General features: G+C 41.7%; 2 protein-coding genes across 9 annotated transcripts in view; one reads left to right on the forward strand and one right to left on the reverse strand.

Moving 5' to 3' along the window:
* The window catches only part of CLCN3 (chloride voltage-gated channel 3), a 133975-nt gene extending 128110 nt beyond the window's left edge, over positions 1 to 5865 (forward strand). For 4 of the 6 annotated variants that reach the window (XM_073341613.1, XM_073341614.1, XM_073341610.1 and 1 more), the window contains one exon: positions 217 to 3402. In XM_073341613.1, coding sequence (XP_073197714.1) covers positions 217 to 307 — 91 coding nt within the window. In that variant the 3' untranslated portion in view covers positions 308 to 3402. Of the gene's footprint in view, positions 1 to 216 lie in introns of all 6 variants that reach the window. The other 2 variants (XR_012158626.1, XM_073341609.1) reach the window with 2 other exon arrangements.
* On the reverse strand, positions 4196 to 25551 carry HPF1 (histone PARylation factor 1). Of its 3 annotated transcripts, none has more exons than XM_073341620.1 (9): positions 24871 to 25319; positions 24566 to 24725; positions 23509 to 23695; positions 22573 to 22671; positions 18766 to 18916; positions 15498 to 15551; positions 13484 to 13571; positions 12622 to 12794; positions 4196 to 9000 (listed from the first exon to the last, which is right to left on the reverse strand). In XM_073341620.1, the coding sequence occupies exons 2-9, from the start codon at positions 24627 to 24629 to the stop codon at positions 8869 to 8871; spliced, it is 948 nt and encodes a 315-aa protein (XP_073197721.1). In that variant the 5' UTR covers positions 24630 to 24725; positions 24871 to 25319; the 3' UTR covers positions 4196 to 8868. The 3 variants fall into 3 exon arrangements, with proteins under 3 accessions (XP_073197721.1, XP_073197719.1, XP_073197720.1); XM_073341618.1 differs by lacking the exon at positions 24871 to 25319 and adding an exon at positions 25455 to 25551 and having other exon boundaries at positions 4197 to 9000; XM_073341619.1 differs by lacking the exons at positions 15498 to 15551; positions 24871 to 25319 and adding an exon at positions 25455 to 25550 and having other exon boundaries at positions 4197 to 9000.

Genomic DNA, 25551 nt, shown 5'->3' on the forward strand with positions numbered 1-25551 from the left:
ATTACAGCTTAGTGACCATCCTATTTGGTGCTTCCACGCTGCTCTCTTTTAACAAAATGATGGTTACTTGATATTTTTATTCATAAAATGTTTTCATTTAAACAAGAAAATCAGGCTATTTGCTCTATTCCTGTCAACAAAAAGGACTTGGCTACAGATTTAGTTCATTTCTTTTCTCTTGTAGAGTAATAGCCATTTTCTATTTATCCTTTTCAGGCGCCTCCTTGGCATTATAACAAAAAAAGATATCCTCCGTCATATGGCCCAGACGGCAAACCAAGACCCCGCATCAATAATGTTCAACTGAAACCCATAGCTGAGGAGAGAGAGGAAACTGAAGAGGAGGTTCATTTGTTGACCAGTACAATGCTTTAGCCTGAAGGATTCTTCTGTGGTCGGGAATGAGAGCTGGATTTTTGCATAACAGTGCTGCTGGCATTCAAGAGTTGGTCTGGGGGAGCTTGGAGAGGAGGAAGAGTGATGTTCCTCACTGTAACATGGGGAGAGCGAACCTCTGCTATCCTGCACTGGATGCGTTCCATGATGACAGATCTGCCATGATAGTGCAGTACGAAAGCTGGGTCAGAAGACAGAATTCTCCAATCCCTAGCCTAGCATTGAAGAGATGCATTGTTAGTCCCTGTTTCCAGAGGGATCACTTGAATTGAGCCATCTTTTGAAGACTGCAAGGTCTTGCCCTTTTTACCATTGAAAACTGTTGTGTTAACTCATGAAATATATAGTTATTACACATCACCTTTCTACATTCCAGAAGAGCTTTTATTTCTCTCTCTCTCTCTCTCTCTCTCCCTCCTGAGCCGTAACAAAGCCTCTTTAAAATTGGTCTGCCCTTCTGAAGCAGTAGTTTCTCATATTGAGATGTACTGTGACTTACCAAGGTTTGATCACAAGAAGGGAGTTTTTGTGTGCCATTAAACGTGTAGTTTGTACATCATGAAATGCTTGGGGCAGTATGGATCTGCTTCAGCAAAAGCAGACTGAACAGGTAATACCTTGTATGAAGCATGTGTGAATTTTGCAGCTTTAAGTGCTGTGATTTCAGAAAAATTAAAAATAGATGAAACTTGAGTTTCAAGGAAAAGGTTTTGCTGCAGAATATATCAATAATGTGACCTGGTCTTATGCAATTTTTGTATTATTGAAAACACTGACATATACCAATGTTGTGCAGTATAAGGAAAAAGTACTGCTACGCTGATAACTAAGAACAGGAACAATTCTGTACCATGTGATGGTAATTGCATGCGGAAACACTGGACATATTTTTTACATTAAATTAGAATTAATCATCTCTAGTTTTCTTTTTCCATAAAAAGATGTTCTACTGCTGACACTGAGGAAAGAAATGTAATTCATAACTTGCACTAAATGTATATTTTTTCTTGAAATTTTACCATTCTTTATTTATATTTTTATGGATTAAAATATATTAAATACAAATCAGTTAATATCTTACATAACTAATTCTACCTTTCCATTGATTTTTATAGAGTAATTCAGAATCCTCTACACATAATGGAGGGTTGGGAAGAAGTTTACAACTTGATGAAGGGTTTAAAAAAAGTAATGATTTCTTTATAATCCAACATGCACATAATAGCATTTTCAAGCCTCACTTTCACTGCCATAACCTTGAGGTGTCCATTTGTTTATTATTACAAAACAGAATAAAACTACAAATACTCATTTTAAACCCTGCAGGGTTTTAGAAATAATAGAAATAATTAATTGTTAGACCTATTGTGACTGACTTTTGTTTTAAGAATCTTGAAATGTACTGGCTGAAACTTCGGGTGAAATGTAGCCTTTTAGAAAAGAAAACAAAAACTTACTTGAAATGTTGAATGGGTTTTAAACTCCAGCAGCAATGTACACTTTAGCAGGCTGACAGATTCAGAACATCTTTTTTTTTTGTTGTTGTTTTCTTTTCAGAAAACTTATCTTCATTATTAGCTGAACATGTTCATCTATCAGGTTTAAAAAAAATACCACACACAAAGAAAAGGCAACATCCCAAGAAAGTATTGTCCCAAAAAGGAAAACTATAAAGTAGGGATGGGGCGGTTAAAATCTGGTGGGTAGATTAAATTCATGTCTTGGTATGTTCATTACACTTAGAACTTGAAATTAGAGACAATGACCTGCTAATGTTAATACAAGATATAACAGGTTAAAAAAATTTCTATCAATCTTAGCTACTTTTAGCACTTCTTGTCTTGAGGGCACTGATTCAGAAAAGCACTAAATAAGTGCTTAATTTTAGCACGAAGCCTATAGGACTAGTAACATGCTTAAAAGTAATGCATATGTTTACATGCTTCTCTGAATCAGGACTGAATATAAAGCTAATGAATGTTTAAATTCTGCTGTCTCTGACCTCTGGTCCCAGTAGAAAACAGAATACTTTTCTGCAGTGCTTATTGTGCTCATTATGGTCAGCCCCTTTTAAAAAGTTGGTTTGGAACCAAGCTACTATTAAAACTGCAGTTTTGCAACTAACTTACTTTAATTTTCTAATTGAAGCAAATATGTAATGGGGCCAATTATGCAGTATTGCAGCTGTCGAACCATTTACATGAGCCTGGGGCAGCGTACTAGTTTTCTCTGGCTAGTCCTGATATCAACTGATCTAAGTGCAGAATTTGGCTTCCCTGTGGGAGGCAGTTCAGAAGGTTGCCTGAGACACTGCCTTTCATCATCCAGCTAAAACTTGTTGGTCTTTCTTATAGCTGAAGGATATAAACATAACATGCTTTTATTAAAAAAACAAACCAAACCCCAAAGTTTTCTAATCACTTTGAAACTCCACTCCGACCCCTGCTGCTATCTTTACGATAAGATGCACTAGTGTGTGGCTTGTGTAAATTCAGACCTAGTTCTACTTTCACACTGCATGAACTGAAACAATACAATTCATGCCCCTGCTGTGTCTTTTTGTTTTAACTGTAGATCCAAGTGCAACATTTATATTGTGCTGATCTCGTGCACCTCTGTTCACTGTTCTTACCTGCTATGCTTTCTTCATTGATATTTGACATTCTTATCGAGTCATCCTCCATTAGAAATTCTGGTATTGACTAAGTGTGCCTGTGCTGTTAAACAAAACGGTTTGTTTTCTAATGTAAAATTTCCAGCGCCTTATGACGGTTACTAATTTGAGCAGATGGGGTGAGGGTGTCAGCATCTTTTGTTTTTAAACTGTTCAGTTACTGGGTCATGAAGAATGCATAGTTTGTTAATCTGTGATGTTGCTTAGAGCTGTATTTAATATTGATCTTAATGTTTTTATTTATAATAGTGTGGTAGAGTTACATATCATTACAGTAAAAACTGATTACTGTGATGATTCAATCATAAACATATTAAAAATTTATGTATGACCATTTTTTGTTTGACTTTTAATTCATGTGCTATCAAATATTATTCACGTTGCTTTTCCCCTCTGAAATTCACGGGCCCATGTAGGGAGTCTACCTGTGCACCAAAGGAAAATTAGCAGCAAGCAATTTTACCTGTAGACAAGCATCAACTAATTTGTAAACAAAAAGGCCACAAAAATAAGATTTCAGCAGCACAGTTCATCTGAGCTTGTTGCAGCTTTGCAATTGCTTATGATTCAGCGAGCAAACAATTCAATACGAATGGATTTTCTTTGAAAATTTCCATTTTTAAAAAGTAATTTTTGCTTTTAAGTGGTGGAATGTTTTGGTTCCTGATTGTTGCTTTACAATGCAACCATCTAATTTTAACTGATAGCTTAAAGCCACAATTCTGTATTTAAATAACTGCAGTTTCAATACTTCACTTTTAAACCACATTAGTTACAGTATTCATCATGTGGCGGAAACTGGGGCATCTGCTATTCAGCCATGCTAACCAACTATTACTTTTCTTCAAATTTTAATTTATCAGTTCAACTTTATAGATGTTTCTTATTCCTCTTGAGAGCAAAGCTTTTGTCAATATACTTTATTGTAGAGCAAACATTTAGGGCTATTAATGAATTTTACCATAAAGAAAACAGGAAAATGTATATTAAGGCCCACTCCTGCAAAGACTTAAGCACATGCTTAATTTTACACACTGTGTAGTCCCAGTGAACAGCATGTAAAGTTAAGCATCTGAGTAAATCTCTTTCAGAATTGGAGCCTGAAATGTAGCTTTCTGAAAAGTCAGTCAAAGTCTTCCTGTCTTACATCTACTGTGTGTGCACAAAATGAACAATTCTGACCCCTTGCAGAAGCCCTGAACATTTGCATACACATGAATATTTAAAATATATATTTATATGTTGACAAGTGACCATAAAAAATTGATGATCCATGTTCACTCTTAATGATTTATAAGAATTTATATAAAATTCTTTCACTTTTAGGAAGGAAGCAGTTTACATTTCCTAGTGCAGAAAACTCATCTTGCAATCTGAAAGTTGAGATGCTTTTGCTGGCTTGCACATTATCATGGTAATAAGTAATTTTCTAATTACAGATTCTATCAATGATGTGCTCTAGGATCCTGCTCACTCCCTCATAGCTGCATTGGCTTGACACAGGTAAGAAGAGTACAAACTTATTTTAGTCACAAGTTGTTGTATGACACTGACTTTGTATGGAGAGTAGGTCCGTTGAGTAAGAAGGTGCTGTTAGTTTGTTTTAACTAATTTAACAGTATAATAGTGCACCCCTAAAGTGAATGCAAAACAGCAGACAGGTTAGCTGCACAACAACATATTTGTGGCCAAGTACATAAGTACGCTGATATCTTGTAATGTCCCTGAGTGATTTTAGTGCTATTCCACCTTGCCCAGAAGAAAGATATGCTACACCTTCCTACTAAAGCAAAATTAAAAGCTATTGAAATTTGATGATCACTCTTTCCTGTGTGTATGACTTTTTCAAAGGAGAGAAATCCAGTGGGACACATGCAGTACAGTTCAAGTGAAATGTCAATTAGTTACCATGAGAGAGAGGAGGAGGACTTGTGGCACCTTAAAGACTAACACATTTATTTGAGCATAAGCTTTCGTGAGCTACAGCTCACTTCATCGGATGCATGCAGTGGAAAATACAGTGGGGAGATTTTATATACACAGAGAACATGAAACAATGGGTGTTACCATACACACTGTAACAAGAGCGATCAGGTAAGGTGAGCTGTTACTAGCAGGAGAGAAGAAAAAACAAACAAACCAACCCTTTTGTAGTGATAATAAAGGTGGGCCATTTCCAGCAGTTGACAAGAACATGTGAGGACCAGTGTGGGGAGGGGGGAATCAACATGGGGAAATGACACATCCACTCCCAGTCTTTATTCAAGCCTAATCTAATGGTGTCCAGTTTTCAAATTAATTCCAATTCAGCAGTTTCTCATTGGAGTCTGTTTTTGAAGTTTTTTTGTTGAAGAATTGTCACTTTTAAAGAGGAGACTATACCTTACATAAATTACATTAGGGCTATCTGAACATGCAGACAGTAAGCTGGTGGCAGCTGAGCAGAGCATAATGAATTAATGCCTTAAATAATGTTTCTAAAAGAGGAAACAAAATGATGTAAAAACAAAAGATTTTTTTTTTTTCAGAAGAGTTGTCAGTCTTTGTTTAATTCATTAAGGTAGCACTGTCCGAGCCTTCATTCACCCTGTGATGGCACAGAGTTCAGAATAGACTTGTAGAAATACCATTTGCTTGTGAGATTTTAAACTGGGGGAAAATATATAAACTGGAGAAAGATTCCAAGTATCCATTGCAATAGTCTGAAATGTGACTGATCTTTTGTCAAAGCTTATTTGAAAATGACAAGGTAGTTAAGTTAATTCTCTAACTTAACTAAGTAGAGTATTATAATAGGTTTTGGAAAACTGGGTCTACTTCTTTACTAAAGTTGTAATGTTGCTTCAGCATTGACCCCAGCAGTGTGTTTGAAATAGAGTTTACTGGTAAACTAGTGCTTTCTCTGGTGCAATGGCCAAATACTGTAGATTCAAACAAATAATTATTCTTGTACTTGTGTTTGTTTTTAAAAGGTTTCAGCTTATTCACAGTAGTGGAACGCTACCATATAAGCATCAGTTTAGAAGATTCTAATCACATTTGTGCACATGCAGAGTCAATTAAGTGAGGATCCACAGAAGTGGCTCTACTTGCTAGATTGGTACTAGTGGTGAGCTAGAGCCGGTTCGCATGAACCAGTTGTTAAATTTTGAAGCGGGTTTAGAACCGGTTGTTAAAGGGATGGCTGTTCCCGCTAAGCTCCCATCCTGCATGAGCTCTTGGCTGGGGAGGCTCCCCTGAAGAATTTTTACTAACCCAGCGTGTCTTCGGCGGCACGTCTTTCAGTGCCCCTGAAGACCCAGAGTGAGTGAAGGACGTGCTGCCAAAGGCACGGAGCAACTAAAGGAACGGGTTCTTCAGCTTCTGGCAGCTCATCACTGATTGGTACCTGTCTCTCTCTAGGGTTACCCAGTCCAATTACTGGGAAAAGAAGACCACCTTGCATTTGTACTGTAGTAACCATACTGTACATGTGCTGTTAGCAGATCACAGGGTTTTGGAAGAAATGAGTGGGTGGAACTATATATTTCACAGAAGAAAGGGCTGGACATTTGCCTTGGATATTTCAAAGGAAAAGAAATATTACTGATAAATACAATTCCTTAGAATTGTAAAAAGCAGGGGTTCTCACAATAAAATTTTTGGTGGCTTCAGAGTGCAGCCACCCACTCTTTTTCCACTGACACTTTTTCCTAAAGTTAAAAGTAATATGCACATATATACATACAAATCATTGTAATTTATGTATGTGAGGGGTGGTTTTTTTTGCAGACTCAATAAAAATCATGCACAGTTACCTCTGTTCTTGACTGGACCTAACAGCATAGAAACACAAATAAGGTGCTTTGCATGTTCTTGTCTTCATTTTTTATTTTGCTTTTTTTGGTAAAAAGGGTTGTCTGTATAACAGTTCTGAAGTAAATTTAAAAATGCTTTGACATAATAGAAGTTCAGATAATAATGAAAAACATTGGGGTAGCTTAGGTCTATGGAAGGGAGGCCTGTGGCTCCTCTGGATTGAGGAGGGTGGGGGGGGCAGCACTCTGGGGTTCAGCCAGCCTGGGGCTCCTCTGGGCAGGGGTGTGTGTGGGGCTTCTCTGAGCAGAGGATCTCAGGGGGGGAATGGAGGTGGGGGCTAGCCTCCCCAAAGAGGGGCTCTGCCTATGTGCCTGCCACTCACCTCCTTGCTTGTCTCCTGGGTCCCTCTACAGTCCTCCACCTGCTGCTCATTTGTCTCCTCACTCCCCTGCCATAGATCTCATGGCAGGCACCAGGGTAACCCCTGCTTGCTGGTTGCTCACCACCTCACTCCCCTGCTTGCAGCCAGACCCCCAACCCCCCCCACTGCCTGCTGCCTTACTCTTCGGCCAGGGACCCTCCCCTGCCCACCTCCTTACTCCACTGCCAGGGCTCCCCCACCACTCTCCTCCTTGCTCACAGCCAGCCCCTCTCCTGCAGGCTCACCTCCTTGCTCCTTAAGTGTTGTGTCCCACCTGCGTCTCCAGAGAGGTGGTGCATGCAGGAACAATAGGGAGGAAGGGAGGGGATGACACTCCTCCTCTCCCCCCCCCACACACACAGTGCAGGGAAACCCCTTGGTGGCTGTATTTGAGAAATGGCGTTCTAAACCCTCACTAACAAAATTTCTGTTGAAATAGATGGTTCAGCACTAGATACTGGATGAATGTCTGACTTTATGCAGGAGTAGAAAAGGTGCAAAATAAAATAGCACTAAGTCTTGCTACTAAAATGAGTTTCACAAGGTGGGGTTAGAGTGAGTTCAGCACCTTCCCTGCTGAGCGTCACCAGGGCAGAGTCACCAGCAGGCACAGCTCTACAAAGGGAAACAACTCCTCCCTCATGCTGTAGCAAGTCCATCAGAAAGCAAGCTTTCTTAACTGAGTGCCAGCTAACCTACCCCTTTAGTGAGACACAGTGTTAAAGTTTCCCTAACTTTAGAGCAGTAAAAGTGCTGTGTTCAGAAGAGGCAATAACAGCCAGCACAGTGCCATGGCAAATCTCCAATAGGTCTCCCTTGAGTCTTGTTTCCTAAAACCACCCTCAGCTGAAGGAGGAGCGAAGCAGATGAAACCAGGGATCAATGACAGCATAGGGGAACATTCAGACAAAGGTGGGAAAGGGGCTGGATCTTTGAAGAAGAGTATACTGTTTTCTGGGCTGTGCAGTAACTAGGGCAACTATCCATTCATACGGGAATTTTGCACAGACTGAAGAATCAAATAGCTTCTGTCCACAAACTTACAGCAGTAGCCCCTTCTTGGATAGCATGACACTACTACTGAGTGGACAAACCCACCTCCCTTGCTGATGGTGGTAATAAATGAATACTAAAGTATAGTAAAAAAAAAAAATGTGTTACAAGCTGTGGATAGTGTTCTTAGACCATCACAAAACATTCAACATGGTTTTGAAAGAAACAATTAAAACATTTGTTACATGATGGAAAACAGCCCCCTATTATGAGACGTAGATTATACCACCATCTAATGGGCAAGTTAGGTTGGACACAGGTACCTTTTTTGCTCCCCATAGCATAGCGCAAGCTTGAGTGAAGTTTAGGAACTGCTGTTCTAGCTCTGGCATAGAAAACAACAGCATTTCTAACTTTGGATACATAAAGAAAGCTAGCTTAGTTTATTTTAAAAAAAGTTTTATTTACCCCACACAAACATTATTTATATTACTATTGAAAAACCCTACATCAGTTTAATGCCAAAACAAATTTAACATCACTAATACTTGAAATATTGTTATACTTAAGCCCTCTTCTCTTTAGATCATGCTGCTAGTTGGTCCACATTCTCTTCACTTCTGTTAGCTAAATGTGATTCAACAATCTCAGCAAAGAGGTTCCTCCTCAACAGGTTGTATGCAAGAGGTAACAGCTGACCAACAACCTTGTGAAAATACTGCAAAATGATGGGGGGAAAGTGAGTGAGTGAGTAGTTTGGCAGACCGAACAATCATCATCACCACCTCCTCTGACTATGAACACAGCCCCTAATTTATCATCTTCAAGATCATCATACACAATGAGAGCCATCTACCTTTCCTCTGGATCTGGCAGGATTTAATAGAAGCTAAGGAACTATGGATAAGGTTGCTCCTGTTTACCCCCACCCCTGTTCAAAGTGACATTTGAAGTACATGAGGATAATTGAAGTGGCAAAATCCAAACTATGGCTTTTCACACTATTGTATACAAGCATTGTTATTTCTGGCCATCCAGTTGTAACTTCACTCTAGTAAAGGGGGTATCTGAGTTTTTACTTAGCAGCACTTGTTTTGTCACATCTATATTAAGAACAGATATTTTCCATTAGCAAGGACAAAGCAAATTCAACAGAGTTTACTCCTTGGGGCATTCTGCCCTAAAAATTCTACACACACACGCACACACACACTCTATATATAATCATGCCAGTTTCAATTATTTTGGTAATTCATTTCAAAATCCCTGTCAGCAAATAAGTCTGTAACAATATAGAGAGACAAAAATTCCCATGACAACCCAGTTCCTGTTTCTCTGTCCCCTTTCTCGCCTCACCAGCCCAGCCAGGGGGCCAGACACACACAACCCCTCCCCCCCCAAGAGGCCTCCAGCCTCGATACCTGCACGCCCTTTCTCCCAGAGCCCAGCTGTGGGGGCCCCCTCCTTTCCCAGACAAAAACATCCCAGGGATCCAGAGGGAGAAACAGCCTGATCCTCAGTCCCAGGGTTGCACAGTTTCCTGTACCCGGTCCTCTTTCCTCAGGGCATGCTGGGAACTGCAGTTGCCAGGATCCCTCTAGCTCCTTTCCCCTCCCCCCAGCCATGTCTTTATGTGCAAGCTGGGCTCTACTGGGTCCAGTGGACCCTAGTGGCAGCTAGCAGCACTGCAGCCTATTTCTATGCGGGGAAGGAAATTCTGCACATGAAATGTCAATTTCTGCAAAATTGTGCAGTGGTGCAGAATTCCTGCAGGAGTAACAGTTGCCCTGGCAAACTATAGTTTTGTTAAGTGAATATGTGTATGGCATTTAACAGACAGACAAATAATGTGAAGCCCTGTCTCTGCAAGGATGTGCAAGTTAAATTATGGAAAGACTGAAAAACTGTTCACTATTTTAAAAGCACTTTAGATATTCTCTAGCAATGTTTATGCTAGAACACGGTCAGTACCTGTGTAAGTATATGCAGAATCTGAAAGTCAAGCTAATATAATTCTGTAGCAGAACAGCACTAGTCTTTCAAGACATGTTAACTAGTATATTAGACTGGAAGGTGTTTTTTTGGTTAGTTTCTTTCCTTCCCTTACCTCCAAGAGATATTGCAAGTTATGAAATACTTACAAATCACAAAGATCTAACTAAAGTAGCAATTTATTACTCAGTGTATGTAAGTAATGTGCAAGTGCTACACTACCTGACTAAAACACAGTTGCCCACCTTGTACCAGCAAAATTGTTGCCATTGCATATAGCTGAAGACAAAATTGCTGAGTCCAGTAAAGGCTGCAGCAACAGCAATTAGCTATTTTACAATTAAACAATGAAGGTACTGTACTAAAATGTGTATGTAAACATGTACTGGTTACAAAGATACCTGACTTTTTCTTAGTAGTAATGAAAATATATTTTCAAGAAAACAATGTTCGTTAGCCCTGGATGGAGAGTTTAGTGTTGGTGCTTGTCCTGTCTCTTGATGCAATAGTGACAGCTACTAGAAACTAGGGACATAATATTTGAATAACTGGGTACAGAGTAAGTGAAAAAGTTTACAACCATGTAGAGACATTCAATAGATCAATAGTTAAAGCCAAGTTCTCATATAATCACTGAGGTTTGAACTGGAAAGTGTCCTTTACTTAGAAGGGGGTTGGGGGGGTATGCTTTCATTCAAATTTCTATGCCCACTCCTAACAAATTTGTTTTACAAGTGAGAGAATGAGGTTCTGCAATATCAGTCCTTATAAAATAGTAGAAAGTGGATTTTTCTCTCAATACTAAATCAGTTTAACATTTCAGAGTCTGGGAAATGAATATGTACTTTGAATGGCTCTAGTGCTTTCGGTGTCTTATCAGATACCAAGTAGTGCATGGGTTTTTATTTTGCACGCTAGCTTGGTTGAGGCGACTGGCACCCTATTGCTCCTTCCAGATATTGTAAAAAAAACCCAACTCCTGCTGTGGCTGTACTGCTTCACCTGGACTGGCTTAAATGAACTGCAGATTAAAAGGATGAACACACCCAGGGTTCACAGATGCTACATTGTCAAGTTACTTTGGTAAATGTAGGTGTCAAAAAGTGTCAGAATGCTATTTGATTTAATATTAATGTTTAATACTTTGTTTTCCCCCTACAATTTAACTGCTGCATCTCTCTGGACAAAGCACAGACTAGTAACTTTCACTTCTTTCAAATCAATTAGCACAGTACCATCAGTATTTGGATGCAAAAAATCCCACTGCAGCAGATGGTTTTTTAAAAAAATCTAATAGGAAGCTTTTAAACTGGACAACTTCTGAGCTTAGTTTGTAGCATTTTATTTTACAAAGCTTGTATCTTGGAAGTAAAATGGAACTGGGTAGTGTCCCTTAAACTGTAGCTTTCTGCATTTTATTAAGGAAAATTCTATCTGGTAGGCAAAATAGGTTATGTGGTTAATAAAACCAGGTGTGTCATGCATCACCCTTTCATGCTTATACCTAAGCTGAAGCTTCTTTCTTCTGAAGTTTAATTTTTGACTTATTACTAATTCTCAGTGCCCGTCTATGAAATAAACGGCAGCAGATTATGCAGAACAAAGAAACTACTTTTTTTTTTTTTAAATAAGAGTCTAGCCCTTAGGGCAGTGGTCCCCAAACTGTGGGGCAGGAAGGAATGTTTGGGAGGGTTGAAGGGGGGGAGGAAGCAGGAGAGAAAAAGGTGCACAGCAGGGCCAGCCTCCATGGGGGCAGGGAGGGAGTTCTCCCCAACCCAGCTCTGGCCCCAGCGCAACTCTACCCTCATTCCTTCTCCATCCCCAGGCCAGCTCTGCCTCTTGCCCCAGCTCCTACCCCACCCCAATTCCATTACTGGTAAGGGGGTGTGACACACACACACACACAAATGTGGGCACCACTGCCTTAGGGCTAGAAAAAAGTCAAATAATTTAGAAGAGATACTAATTTTGATGTTAATAATGGGCTAGATTTACAAAGGTATTCAGGTGCCTAAAGATATAGGTGCTTTTGTAAATCCCACCTATCTGCATCTTTAGGTGCCTAACTGGCCAATAACTTTATATATAGCCAAGTCGTGTGTACTATATTTGCTAAGTTAGTAATATTGGACAGCAAGAACACTCTTTCAAGCAACTTTAAACACCAGATGGCCTCATTGAATATGAATAAGCCATTAGGCAACTACAAACTGAGGGCCTATTGTATCTTTGTTCTGTAACATAGCAACCAATGTCAACTTGAGGGTTTTTGGCAAGAATAAAGCCCCCCAAATTAATTCCTGTTCTACTCCTAAACACAACTTTAAGTGTATGTTTTAGTACTTACATGTGACCCATAGCAAAAGAGGTCCATTCCCAGTTCATACCCCATTCCATAATCACATTCATCATTAGCAAACTGAACAAAAGTGATCATTTCCTGAATGGGCGCAAAGGCTTTCAGCCTCTGGTCATCGCTAGGAGCATCCACAATGGCCTTACAAATTCTTTTAAGATTAGCTGTATTAAGAAAGAACGAAAGAAAAAAAGGTAAATTACACACTGATGTTATTTAAAATGTAAACTCATTCACTGCATCTGAATTAAGTATGTACCAACTTCGGCCATAGGAAGCAAAATGATCTTTTTCACTCAAGCAGCATAAAGAACCCTAGAATATGGGGTTACAGGAAAAGTGTCTGTGGTTTTGAAGTTGTAGGTGGAACCAGCTGAGAACTCACTGACTCTTGAACAGGGTTACTTCAGTTATTCTCAGAAGTTAGAGCAATACCGCAAGGTGCTGCCTCCTGAAGATTCAGTATACATGTTGAGTGAAGTCTTATGGCACTTAAATCTGCTCTTGTTTATTATAAGATGAAAAGTAAATTGTTTCCTCAGCAATATGTTTATAATGCAATCAGCTTCAATTGCTTTTTTCAGGATAGTTTTCAGAATTTCACTGGACTGTGGTTTTCACCCAATTAAAACAAAATGTTGATGCAAACCAAAACTACCTATTCAAGTGTTATGACAATAAAAGATGAGCTGTTTTGTTCCGCACAATATTGTTAATACTCTTACCTTGTATAAATGCAGTCTAGATTTTGCATCAGCCAGCAAAAGTATTTGAGTGCAACTTGACTAAAACAGAAGAAGGATCTGAACAAGGATCCTTTTTAAAACATATATATAACTAAAAAACAGTTTACCATTTGTTTCAGGGAGCTCTCTGTATCCAACATCATTTTTATCTACAGGCACAACCAGACCTGCTCCATGAAATGTCTTAGTCACTACCTGAATAAAGGAAAGAAAAATGGTATATCACGGGATGAACACAGTAACATCAGCTACATAAGATACCACCTTGCTCCCGCTATACCATTGGCACATCACCCCCAATGGTCAACCAGAATATAACAAACTGTAACTTTGGGTCCTGGAGCCTGAATTTCCAGGTACTAAGTCATACAGTGTTCACTCTTGCCTCCAAATTTAATAAATTACAACACCTGCAGCATTTTACATCTACCCAACTAACTGTAAACCCCACAGTGATGGGGCATTCTAATTGTTGGACTAGGGTGGGGGGAGCAGAGAGGGATTCTTACAATCACTGATGGAAGGCAATGCTAATCTAAATGCATGCTACAACAATTTGTTCCTTTTGACAGACTATACAACAAGCCACACTGCTACTGGCTCTTATCCCCTTATAGGCATTTTCAGTTTTGTTACAAGAAAAATGACCACCAGGTCTATGTATGGTGCTATATCATATTTAAGTTTTTTCCAGTATCTCAATTTACTTTTAATATCAGTAGTCTTACCTTTCTAATGTGATGGATGTGCCCTCTCTCCCCCGCCGCAGCAGCCCCCGAGCTCTTAAACCTTTATTAGGTGAGGAGGGGTGTTTCAGTAGAAAGACTGAGCAGTACTGACTTTATGAAGCCTATCATTTGGAAGATAAAAAACCTTAATACTTGAATCTCTATAGACAGTGGTATTCTTGTTCACTTCTATGCTCTAAAGCAGAGGTTCTCAAACTGAGCTCCATTCAGGTGGTTCACGGATAGTTCCCTCTAAGGTGCGCACCTGGATGGCCCGCACATGCAACAATGAAGGGCCATCCACCTAATTAGTGCAGCCATGCAGGCGTGGCTCCACTACGTAGGTGCCTGGACCCTGGAGAAAAGACACACATGTAAGGTGAGGTGGTAAACTGGGGGGAAAAATAAGGGGTAGGTTGGAGGGGGCAGTGGGGTGAGAAGAGGGTGGGTGAGAGGGGGCAGGAATTTGGGACAAGCAGGGCTGCGGTGGCCAGAGAAACAGGTGACTTTCCCCAGCTCCAGGGCTGCAGCTGCTGGGGAGAGACGGCTCTCCTTCCCAGCTCCAGCTTGGGGGCTGCTGTGGCCAGGGAGAGACCCCCACCCCTTTCCCAGCTCCAGCTCAGGGGCTGCTGTGGCAGAGGAGAGAGAGCACATCCATCGCATTAGAAAGGTAAGACTACCGATATTAAAATATGAGTTGTGTGCTTTTATTTGTAGAACAAAAAAATGATTATTAAGAGTTTTTTTTTAATATAGTGCTTTTATCCAAAGCACTTTACAACAGTTAGCTAGTGGTACAAACAACATTTGGAAAGATCATTAAGTGGTCCACCAAGACCCTCAGCAATTTGCAAGTGGTCCATGAAAAAAAAAGTTTGAGAACCACTGCTTTAACGGATTAATATCTGACCCTGGGTAAAGAGAGACCAGTACTTCATGCTATTCCAGAAGGCTTAGCTAGTTCTTTAGGTAATACCACTTGTTTTGTATGTTCTCTCCTAAGTACAACGTATTCAATTTGCCCCTTTTTTCTGCAGCTATGGGTGAATATCAGTTACCCCATCACCATGTACAAACATCCCGACTCCCTCGCCTTTTCTTTTCAGTGTGCTCTTTAGCTCAATTTAGAACTTGTCTCCATTGGACTACAGCAAGAAACCAGGCTGTTTTACATCATTCCACATTTGCATTGCCATACCGTGCTGACTTAGTCTAAATAATAAAAATCCACGTGCATTGTTTCTCATTTGGTCTGCCTCCACTTGTCATGTCTTTTGCAAACTTGAAATCTCACTTGCAGTATCCTCAAATTACTACCATCTCCTTGGTCCAAAAACTGAACCATCAAGTATGCTAATTTTAGCTTGTTTCCAGCTTGGTCAGTCAGCCTCACCTCAGTTCCTGGAAAAATCATGGAGCAGGTCCTCAAGGAATCAATTCTGAAGCACTTAGAGAAGAGGAAAGTGATCAGGAACAGTCAGCAGGAATTCACCAAGGGCAAGTCATGCCTGACTAATCTAATTGCCTTCTATGACGAGATAACTGGCTCTGTTGATGACGGGAAAGCAGTGGACGTGTTATTCCATGACTTTAGCAAAGCTTTTGATACTGTCTCCCACAGCATTCTTGCAGGCAAGTTAAAGTAGTATGGGCTGGATGAATGGATTATAAGGTGGACAGAAAGCTGGCTAGATCGTCGGCTTCAAAGGGTAGTGATCAATGGCTCCATGTCTAGTTGGCAGCTGGTATCACGTGGAGTGCCCAAGGGTCAGTCCTGGGGCTGGTTTTATTCAATATCTTCATTAATGATCTGGAGGATGGCGTGGACTGCACCCTCAGCAAGTTTGCAGATGACACTAAACTGGGAGATACACTGGAGGGTAGGGATAGGATACAGAGGGACCTAGACAAATTAGAGGATTGGGCCAAAAGAAATCTGTTGATGAGGTTCAACAAGGACAAGTGCAGAGTCCTGCACTTAGGATGGAAGAATCCCATGCACTGCTACAGACTAGGGACCAAAGTGGCTAGGCAGCAGTTCTGCAGAAAAGAACCTAGGGGCTACAGTGGACGAGAAGCTGGATATGAGTCAACAGTGTGCCCTTGTTGCCAAGAAGGCTAACAGCATTTTGGGCTGTATAAGTAGGGGCATTGCCAGCAGATCGAGGGACGTGATCGTTGCCCTTTATTCGACATTGGTGAGGCCTCATCTGGAGTACTGTGTCCAGTTTTGGGCCCCACACTACAAGAAGGATATGGAAAAATTGGAAAGCGTCCAGCAGAGGGTAACAAAAATGATTAGGGGGCTGGAGCACATGACTTACGAGGAGAGGCTGAGGGAACTGGGATTGTTTAGTCTGCAGAAGAGAAGAATGAGGGGGGATTTGATAGCTGCTTTCAACTACCTGAAAGGGGGTTCCAAAGAGGATGGATCTAGACTGTTCTCAGTGGTAGCAGATGACAGAACAAGGAGTAATGGTCTCAAGTTGCAGTGGGGGAGGTTTAGGTTGGATATTAGGAAAAACTTTTTCACTAGGAGGGTGGTGAAGCACTGGAATGCATAACCTAAGGAGGTGGTGGAATCTCCTTCCTTTGAAGTTTTTAAGGTCAGGCTTGACAAAGCCCTGGCTGGGATGATTTAGTTGGGGATTGGTCCTGCTTTGAGCAGGGGACTGGACGAGATGACCTCCTTAGGTCCCTTCCAACCCTGATATTCTATGATTCTATTAAGAGTTTTTAATCTATATTTAATTTCTGCCCCTAACCACCCTTAGTCAAACTGACTTTTCCAAGAATTCTCAGAGCATGTGCCTTAAGGTACTTTGCCTCAAAATAAAGAGAGGTCTAAGAGTTTCCTTGTTAAATAATGGAAGTTGATTTGACTTTGTCTAAAAGCTGAGGGAGTGCTCACCAGTGGCTTTATAGTGTTCACCTATTTTCTTTTTTTCAGTTAAGACACTGGTGGATATACTTTTATTTCAAGTTTACACATGTAACAGACATAGTTTTATATTACTTAATCTGTAGTACTTGGAAAATTGATCAAATTTGAGATTATCCCTTCCCCCATAGCAGGTATCCAGCTAGAAGTTCTCTGATCATGTTAGTAGCTTTTCTTCATTGGCCTACTGAAGATATACACATTAAAATTTGCTATGTTGTACTTCAGTAATTCTACAATTTATTTCCTTTGTGCAACCTTCAGTAAATGCCCATTAAAAGTTAATGTTTGCTTTTAAAAATGGTAAATTTAATTGTAATATGATCCTCCCTTCACTGACAGAGGAGCTATACATGGCTGTTTAAGCAGCAGGTACTCTCTCAAAAGGAAAAAGCATTATTTCCCAACACTGGAAGTTTATATAGCTCTTAAAGAACAAAAAAAAGGTGGACAGCTGGCTGGCTTACTTAGATGGGTCAGATCCTGCCATCCAGTAGCCATCAGATGAAGAATGACCTCAGCACTACTCCTCCTTGAGCTAGTGGAAGATTGCACAGGGCATTTGGGTTTCGTTTTTTGGTAGTGTGGAGGTTGGAATATGTAACAGGCTGGCTTGCCTTTGGGCTGGAGAGCCTGGGGTTAAACCAGTGCTGATTACAACACGAGTAGAGCCCTGCGCGGATACAAAATTTGTATCTGCATCCAAACCACAAACATGGTCCCCAGAGATAAAGTGATATTCGCAGATTTGCTGGGCTCTAAAGATGAGACTCATCTGAGAGGAATCGGATGATGTTCAACTTAAAATGCAGCAGGAAGTATGTGCGTGAGAGAAGTAGCTGAGACTGCTGGAGCCAACAGGCATGACAGTGAGCTGGGGGATGCTCAGAAGACAGAAGCCTGAAAAAGCCTGTAGCTGGCTGAAGGAGCTGCAGAGAGCAAGACTGGCTCCTGCAGAGAACTGTGAGCCAGCTCTAGGAAACAGGGCTGGGAACCCCCTTAACTAAGGGGAGAGAGACACTGAACTGGAGTTGCGGCCTGAAGGGCCAGTGTGTACTGGAGGACTGAATAAAACATTCCCCAGTTGGGATCCAGTTTAATCTTTGGACTGTGTAGAGTTTAAGGCACACTGTGAAGGAGAAAACTGGGGTGGGGGCTGCAGTAGCACACTTGGCCAGGATGGGGTGCTTAGGAGGCAGTAAGCAGCCACCATGATACAGAGAGGTTTCCTGTAACACTACATGGCATAACATTTCATAGGAACGGTTGCCATCTATGATTAATAAATTGCTGAGTTAAGACTCAGTGACCAAACCAGCCATACAGGCACGCTAGAGCTCTCCTCCAAAATAAGTGTATACCAAACAACCATTTTAGAATAATGGTGACATCATATAATGTCCACAAGAGGACATTTACATGCTGTTTTGGCAATCTGGTAGCAGTGAGCCACTATATGTAGTATTAGAAGTGGATTGAGTGGATTTCCTGTACAGATGAAAACTGCAGCCAACAGACTCCACCTTTCAGGCACAGGAAGGAACTAGGGGAGCAACTCTTCAGACTTTTTAGACAATGTCACCCCTTAGTCAATGCTCAGAAGATTGCTTCATCTAAGTTTCTTAGCTGAATAGGACAGAAAAAGTTAAAGTGCATTAGTTTAGGGAGAGCAACTTTTCTATCTAGTTGGTCAGGAAAAAAAAAAACAAAAAACCCGTACTTTCTTATCTCTTTGTTTCATCTTCATGGTTTTCTGTTCCAGCGAATAACCCAATTCTTTTGCTGTTCTTGTAAGGTTTTCATCTATGTCTTTCAAAATACCACTTTTCTTTTTATCTGTCACTTCCTTAAGCTTTTTTGACAAAAACAATCTGAAACACAAAGGAAGACTCATTACACAACAGGTAACCTTTCTCAGGATCTAGAAAGTTTTGGGTTTTTTTAAATTTATATATATATAATATATATTTTAGTCCCCTAATCTCTTAACCAAAAAATTGGCTAATCAAAGATTGTGAATGTGTATGACCATTTCATACAAAAGATAGCATGTTCAAGCTATTAGGTTACAGTCAAGCACTCAAAAATTAGGAAATGCTAGAATTAAGGTTGCCTGTATTGTCTTGAGCACATGTATTATGATGCAGTCTTCAAGTTATATGCTCATACTATTTCTACAGGACCTGTTCCTATAAGGTGCATAGGGACCAGAGAGTGCATATCAACTGAAACAGCTGTGATTTTTTTTAATTGTAATCATTCAATGAGCGGCTTCATGCCTTATTTGCTACACATCATCCAAACCCTGACTTGAATACAAAGTTATTAATTTTCTTCTGGTCTTTTCTACGATGCTTATCACTGCTGGCTCAGAGTGCCTCACAAACATTAACTTTTTTTCCTTCTCTCCCAGAGGTGTTGACAGCCCTTTCAGTTGTGAGTGCTCCTGAAAATGAGGCCCTAAGTGTCTCAGGCTGATTATCCAGAAAAATTAAGAACACACAACTGGTGTGTGACAAAATTTTTATTTAAGTGACTTGCTCATCATATGAAGTTGATGGCAGATGCAAGGCCAGAATTGAATTTTCTTATACTGCATTCACCTGCCTTAGCCACTGGAGAGTGGCAGCTTTTGTTGCTTCTGGAGGCTGAGCACATCATACAACCCAGAGGCTCCTTCCGTTCCTCCAACTCCCATCTCCCTCCTCCCTGAACCCCCTCATCCTTTCCCACATGCCAGCAGTTCTGTTCCCCGTTCTCCTCCTCCCGTCATACCAGGGTCCTTCCCCATTCCCCTCTCTGCCACATGCTAGGGGCTGTGTCCCCTTTCTCCCTCCATGCCAGAGGTTCTGGCTGCACCATCCATTCCCCTCCCACCGCCATTATTATTCTTTGTCCGACAGACAAGTCATTCAAGGTGTCACTATTTTATAACTGCATTGGCAGGAAAGGCAAGCTGAGATAGGGTATTCTTATGCTGGAAGGTGTTAATGGATGCCACCAACTGGTTTGTTTTATCTATAGACACAGAGGTGGTTGAAGCTGCTGGGTCTGATAACCAGATGTCAGGGCACCACATGTCCCCCATTTTCCCTTTCAGCTTCCCACTTTAGTAGGGTTCTGCTCATCAATACATAAAACATTCAATTCTGAAATTTCAGAATTGATCAGATGTGGCATTCAAAAAGTTAACACACTGCAACCAAAGCCACCGAGCTCTCATTTTGCTCATCCAACAAAACTATCCTGTCTCTTCCTGCAGTCCTCTGCCTCATCCTCTGTACTTGTTCTAACTTCTAGAGTAAATAAGGCAGGAGACAGACAGACAGCCTCATTCAGTACATAACCAAGATTCAGTCCCTGAGCTCCAGTTATCCTGCGCACTTAGTAAGGCAGAATGTGTGTGGGGGGAAAATATAGATAATACATGATCCTGTAGAGACAGTATCATGATGCTCACAAAGGGGCCAAATTAAGGTTGTGAATGCAACCTTCATTTTGGCATTATCTCTCCTGAGTGCTTGATTGTGCAACCTAAAAGAATTTTTTTTTTAAATGTAGTTTTTGAATGTAGCTTCCTTTAAAAGGAAATGAAATGCAAATTCTGTCATGCACAACTGTAAAAATTCTGCCATTATGCATTGCCACTAAGGTTTGAACCGTGGATGTTCAGCACTGCAGCACAGACTTCTACAACTTGAGCTATGGGACTTTATTAGCTGAAAGCAGGAGAAGGCTATTTTCAATGAACCTGCCATTACATAAGGTAGAGATAGACACTCTTGGTTTAGTAAAATGTTCTGCATATGAATTCCTTTCACTATTGTGTTTCATCCCCCTTCGAAAGTTCACTTCAAAATGCAACCTTCAGTCATTCTGACAAGCAATTTTTATTTTTTTTAAATCATAGCTTCTGTTAATGCCTCTATCATCATTTTCTACTGAAATGCTCTGTTCCTAGAGAAACAACACACTGGATGAGAGGAAAGTGATCAGGAACAGCCAGCATGGATTCACCAAGGGAAGGTCATGCCTGACTAATCTAATCGCCTTTTATGATGAGATTACTGGTTCTGTGGATGAAGGGAAAGCAGTGGATGTATTGTTTCTTGACTTTAGCAAAGCTTTTGACACGGTCTCCCACAGTATTCTTGTCAGCAAGTTAAGGAAGTATTGGCTGGATGAATGCACTATAAGGTGGGTAGAAAGCTGGCTAGACTGTCGGGCTCAACGGGTAGTGATCAATGGCTCCATGTCTAGTTGGCAGCCGGTGTCAAGTGGAGTGCCCCAGGGGTCGGTCCTGGGGCCGGTTTTGTTCAATATCTTCATAAATGATCTGGAGGATGGTGTGGATTGCACTCTCAGCAAATTTGCGGATGATACTAAACTGGGAGGAGTGGTAGATACGCTGGAGGGGAGGGATAGGATACAGAAGGACCTAGACAAATTGGAGGATTGGGCCTAAAGAAATCTGATGAGGTTCAATAAGGATAAGTGCAGGGTCCTGCACTTAGGACGGAAGAACCCAATGCACAGCTACAGACTAGGGACCGAATGGCTAGGCAGCAGTTCTGCAGAAAAGGACCTAGGGGTGACAGTGGACGAGAAGCTGGATATGAGTTAGCAGTGTGCCCTTGTTGCCAAGAAGGCCAATGGCATTTTGGGATGTATAAGTAGGGGCATAGCGAGCAGATCGAGGGACGTGATCGTTCCCCTCTATTCGACATTGGTGAGGCCTCATCTGGAGTACTGTGTCCAGTTTTGGGCCCACACTTCAAGAAGGATGTGGATAAATTGGAGAGAGTCCAGCGAAGGGCAACAAAAATGATTAGGGGACTGGAACACATGAGTTATGAGGAGAGGCTGAGGGAGCTGGGATTGTTTAGCCTGCAGAAGAGAAGAATGAGGGGGGATTTGATAGCTGCTTTCAACTACCTGAAAGGGGGTTCCAAAGAGGATGGCTCTAGACTGTTCTCAATGGTAGCAGATGACAGAACGAGGAGTAATGGTCTCAAGTTGCAGTGGGGGAGGTTTAGATTGGATATTAGGAAAAACTTTTTCACTAAGAGGGTGGTGAAATACTGGAATGCGTTACCTAGGGAGGTGGTAGAATCTCCTTCCTTAGAGGTTTTTAAGGTCAGGCTTGACAAAGCCCTGGCTGGGATGATTTAACTGGGAATTGGTCCTGCTTCGAGCAGGGGGTTGGACTAGATGACCTTCTGGGGTCCCTTCCAACCCTGATATTCTATGATTTTATAAAGAAAAGCAACCCCAGCTATTTTAGTACAACCACAAAGTTCCAGGCTGATCAGCCAATGTACTCTGCGTCTAGTAATCTTATGAAAGATACCCATCTTTGTAGATGTTTCTTTAGTATTATTTTCAAAGTCAAAAACCTACAGAGGTGGGTGGGTGTGTGTGAGACACACAGAAGAACAGAAGTAAAGGTATTTCACATTAGTACTTTTTCGTAGCTTAGAGGAAAACTAATTGAATTTAGTTATGAAACAGAAGTTGTAAACCTTACTTGACTGCAGCAAATACATTGTCACCAATTTGAGAAATTACACAGCTTTTCTTTGCTTCATTTGCACCAACCCACGCTGGAAGTTCGTCTGGCACATCCCTATAAAACAAAATGTATACAGACACTAGGGTTTCTCTCTTTAAAGTGAAGTTAGCATACACAAGAGATGCTGAATGGAGTACTGGAGCCTGAAGTCTTACGTTTATCACCGGACAGTTAAAAGCACAGGCAACAACAATGTGAACCTCCCCTTACTTCCATGCGCCTTTGTGTCTGGTGGGGGTGGGGGGGAGGCTACACACACACTGCAGTCTCCAATCTTTGCCTCTCAGAGAATGCCACTTAGAATAACGATTAATTAGTCACTGCATACAGCAGAGACCACCAAGAGCGTAAATTCAGTATTGAATCACACTAGATTCACATGCACAACTTTAAGTATTTGAATACAGAATAATTATACCAGAGCCACTTCTTTAGCTGGAGCAGCAGAGAGATCTTGACAAGAAGTGGCTCTGTGCAGAAGAAATAAGGCAGAAGCATATATTTCCAGTGTTGCCGGGTACACTCAAGTATAGAAAAGGAAAAACAAAAACACACAGTTCTCTTCCCCGTTATCCTACCCCAGCAGCAGATAACCATTTGCTCCAGAACATCATGGCAATAATTAAAAACATCATTACAATTAAAACAGGGTTTGTTTGGGTTTTAGATAGTCTTTTAACACACATCACCAGTCCTTTCAATACATTTTGCCCTATAATGTTAACTACTAAAAATGACAACTAAAGTGTCATCTATCTGATGGAAGGGGGTAAGAAGTAGAGGTTCTATCATTTGACAACAGCGCAGAGTTCTTACACCACACACATCAATGGAAATGGAGAAAAAGATACACACATTTATTATAGGAGGACCACATATAAAATGTAATACCTGAAATATCCCATGTGATACTGAGTTTTGCTATCCCCAGCAATTATAGTCTGAAATTCAGGAGGGTCATAAAAAAACCTCCAGTGAAGGTTGAAGTTCAGATCTGCTGATTTTGTTTTTTTGTGTTTTCCAGCAAGAATATCATATGGTCCAACTAGCTGAAGGCCAATACTTGATATGAGTGCTTCTGAAAAACAAAATGATCAACTGTCTGACATTTTCTTGTGCATGCAGAAAGCAAGATCTCAGCCATAAGGCATTTCCATTTCTAAATGGAAAGTTGACATGAACAAAACTGAAGCTGTGCTTATTATAGCACATTTCAAATTCACATTGCTTAGGTATAACACAGCAAGTCTAAAAGCCAAACAATCAGACCTCAAACTCATGTTCATTCTCCCTCATACACGGTACTCTAACCTGTGCATTTAAAGCTTTTAGTACTCCGATTCAGACAGCTTTCCTTCCACAAAGATATATTGCCCTACTACTTTTTTTTTTTCCAAAAAATAACCTGTTTTTATCCGCCTCTAGCAATCTCTGCTGATTTATTTTCAGCTGTTGTTTCTAGACCAAAACATCTAGAAACAGTCTGTTTTAGGAGACAAATTTTTCCCTATGCCCCAAACATCCCCTAGCTGACCTGAAAAAATATTTATGAAAAAGCGGCATGTCTGAAAGCTAACAAGTAAATCCTAAACATTAAAAATAAATTTACTCATTATTTTCAAGGTCAGATTCTTAAGAGTGTTCCTGAATGAATCTTAACTTCTTCACTCTCAAACAGGTCCATTACTTAACTATCCGCAAACTGAAGCGGACAAACGCATGCACACACACCTTTGAACAGAGATGTATTTTGTAGTCTATGATACACTTTTTTGTCCAGCCTAAAGTTATACCAAAGTTAGGGAAACACTAGCCTGTCTCTAAACTGGAAAAATCATTCTAAAAGCTTCCCACTTGCCTTTGCCACTAAAAACTGCCTTCAGATTGCTTTTGAAAACTCAAGTTAAGCCACACAGCATGCAGAAGTCCTCTTTTTTTTAGAACCCACCACTTGGCTTGTCAGGCTTCAGCTCCTCACAGAACTTCCAGAACTGATAAAAGTCTTCAGGCATCCTGAGCTGATAGCAACTTTCTACTTCTTGACGCAGCTGATCAGAAACATCTGCCTGGTTGGACCGTCTCTTCTTGACTTCTTTAGTTTTCTCACACTGCAAGTAAACAGCAACGAAATGCACATTTTCATGTTAATTCAGGGGAAGACCCTCTGTTGTACTGGAACAAAGGGCTTAGGTCCTACGAATCTGGAGCGCAGGAGAGGGCGCTCTTTGGGGATTAAAAAGGAGTTTTACGCACTGGCACGGAAGGTCACATGCTGCATGTGACAGGTTTTAGGTTGGGTGCACGTTTCCAGGCACATACAGAGGGGGTCAAGGCCGCGCTGACGGTAACGGCTGCAGAGGACCTGCAGGAATAGGTCTAATGGACTCCGGGAACTTCTCGTCGCGCCTCTGTAACCTCGTCACAGCCCCTGGCAGGGCGCCTGCCCCCGAGGGGCGCGGGAGACACCGGGAACACCGGCCAGCCCGTGGCGAAGAGGCCAGCAGGCGGGGACCCCGCCGCCTGGCCCAGCCTGGAGCGGAGGCCTGGCCGGTTCGCCAGCCCCGCCGCCGCCGCCGCCGCCGCCCCTTTTCCCCGCCCCGCCGGCGGCAGCGCGGCCCGTGACAAGGCGCCGGCGGGGCGCGTCACCGAGACCTGCTCTGAGCAGCGACCGCGCCAGGGCGAGGACCCAGGAGCCCGGTCTGTGGCCGGCCAGTGACCGCCGCCGCCGCCGCCTCACAGCGCGGCGCCCGCGGGCCGGGCTGTCCCCGCGCGGAGCAGGCCCGGCTCCCAGCCGCCCCGGGGCAGGGCTGCCGCAGCTCGCCGCCCTCGGCCGGTACCTGCTCCCCGGCGCGGGGTCTCCGCTTCCCGCCTCCTGTCATGTTTCTGCCGGCAGCATCCCGCCCCGCCCCCGCCGCGCACTTCCGAGGTCATGGC

This window comes from Lepidochelys kempii, chromosome 4 (assembly GCF_965140265.1).
Source record: "Lepidochelys kempii isolate rLepKem1 chromosome 4, rLepKem1.hap2, whole genome shotgun sequence".
Lineage (NCBI taxonomy): Eukaryota > Metazoa > Chordata > Testudines > Cheloniidae > Lepidochelys > Lepidochelys kempii.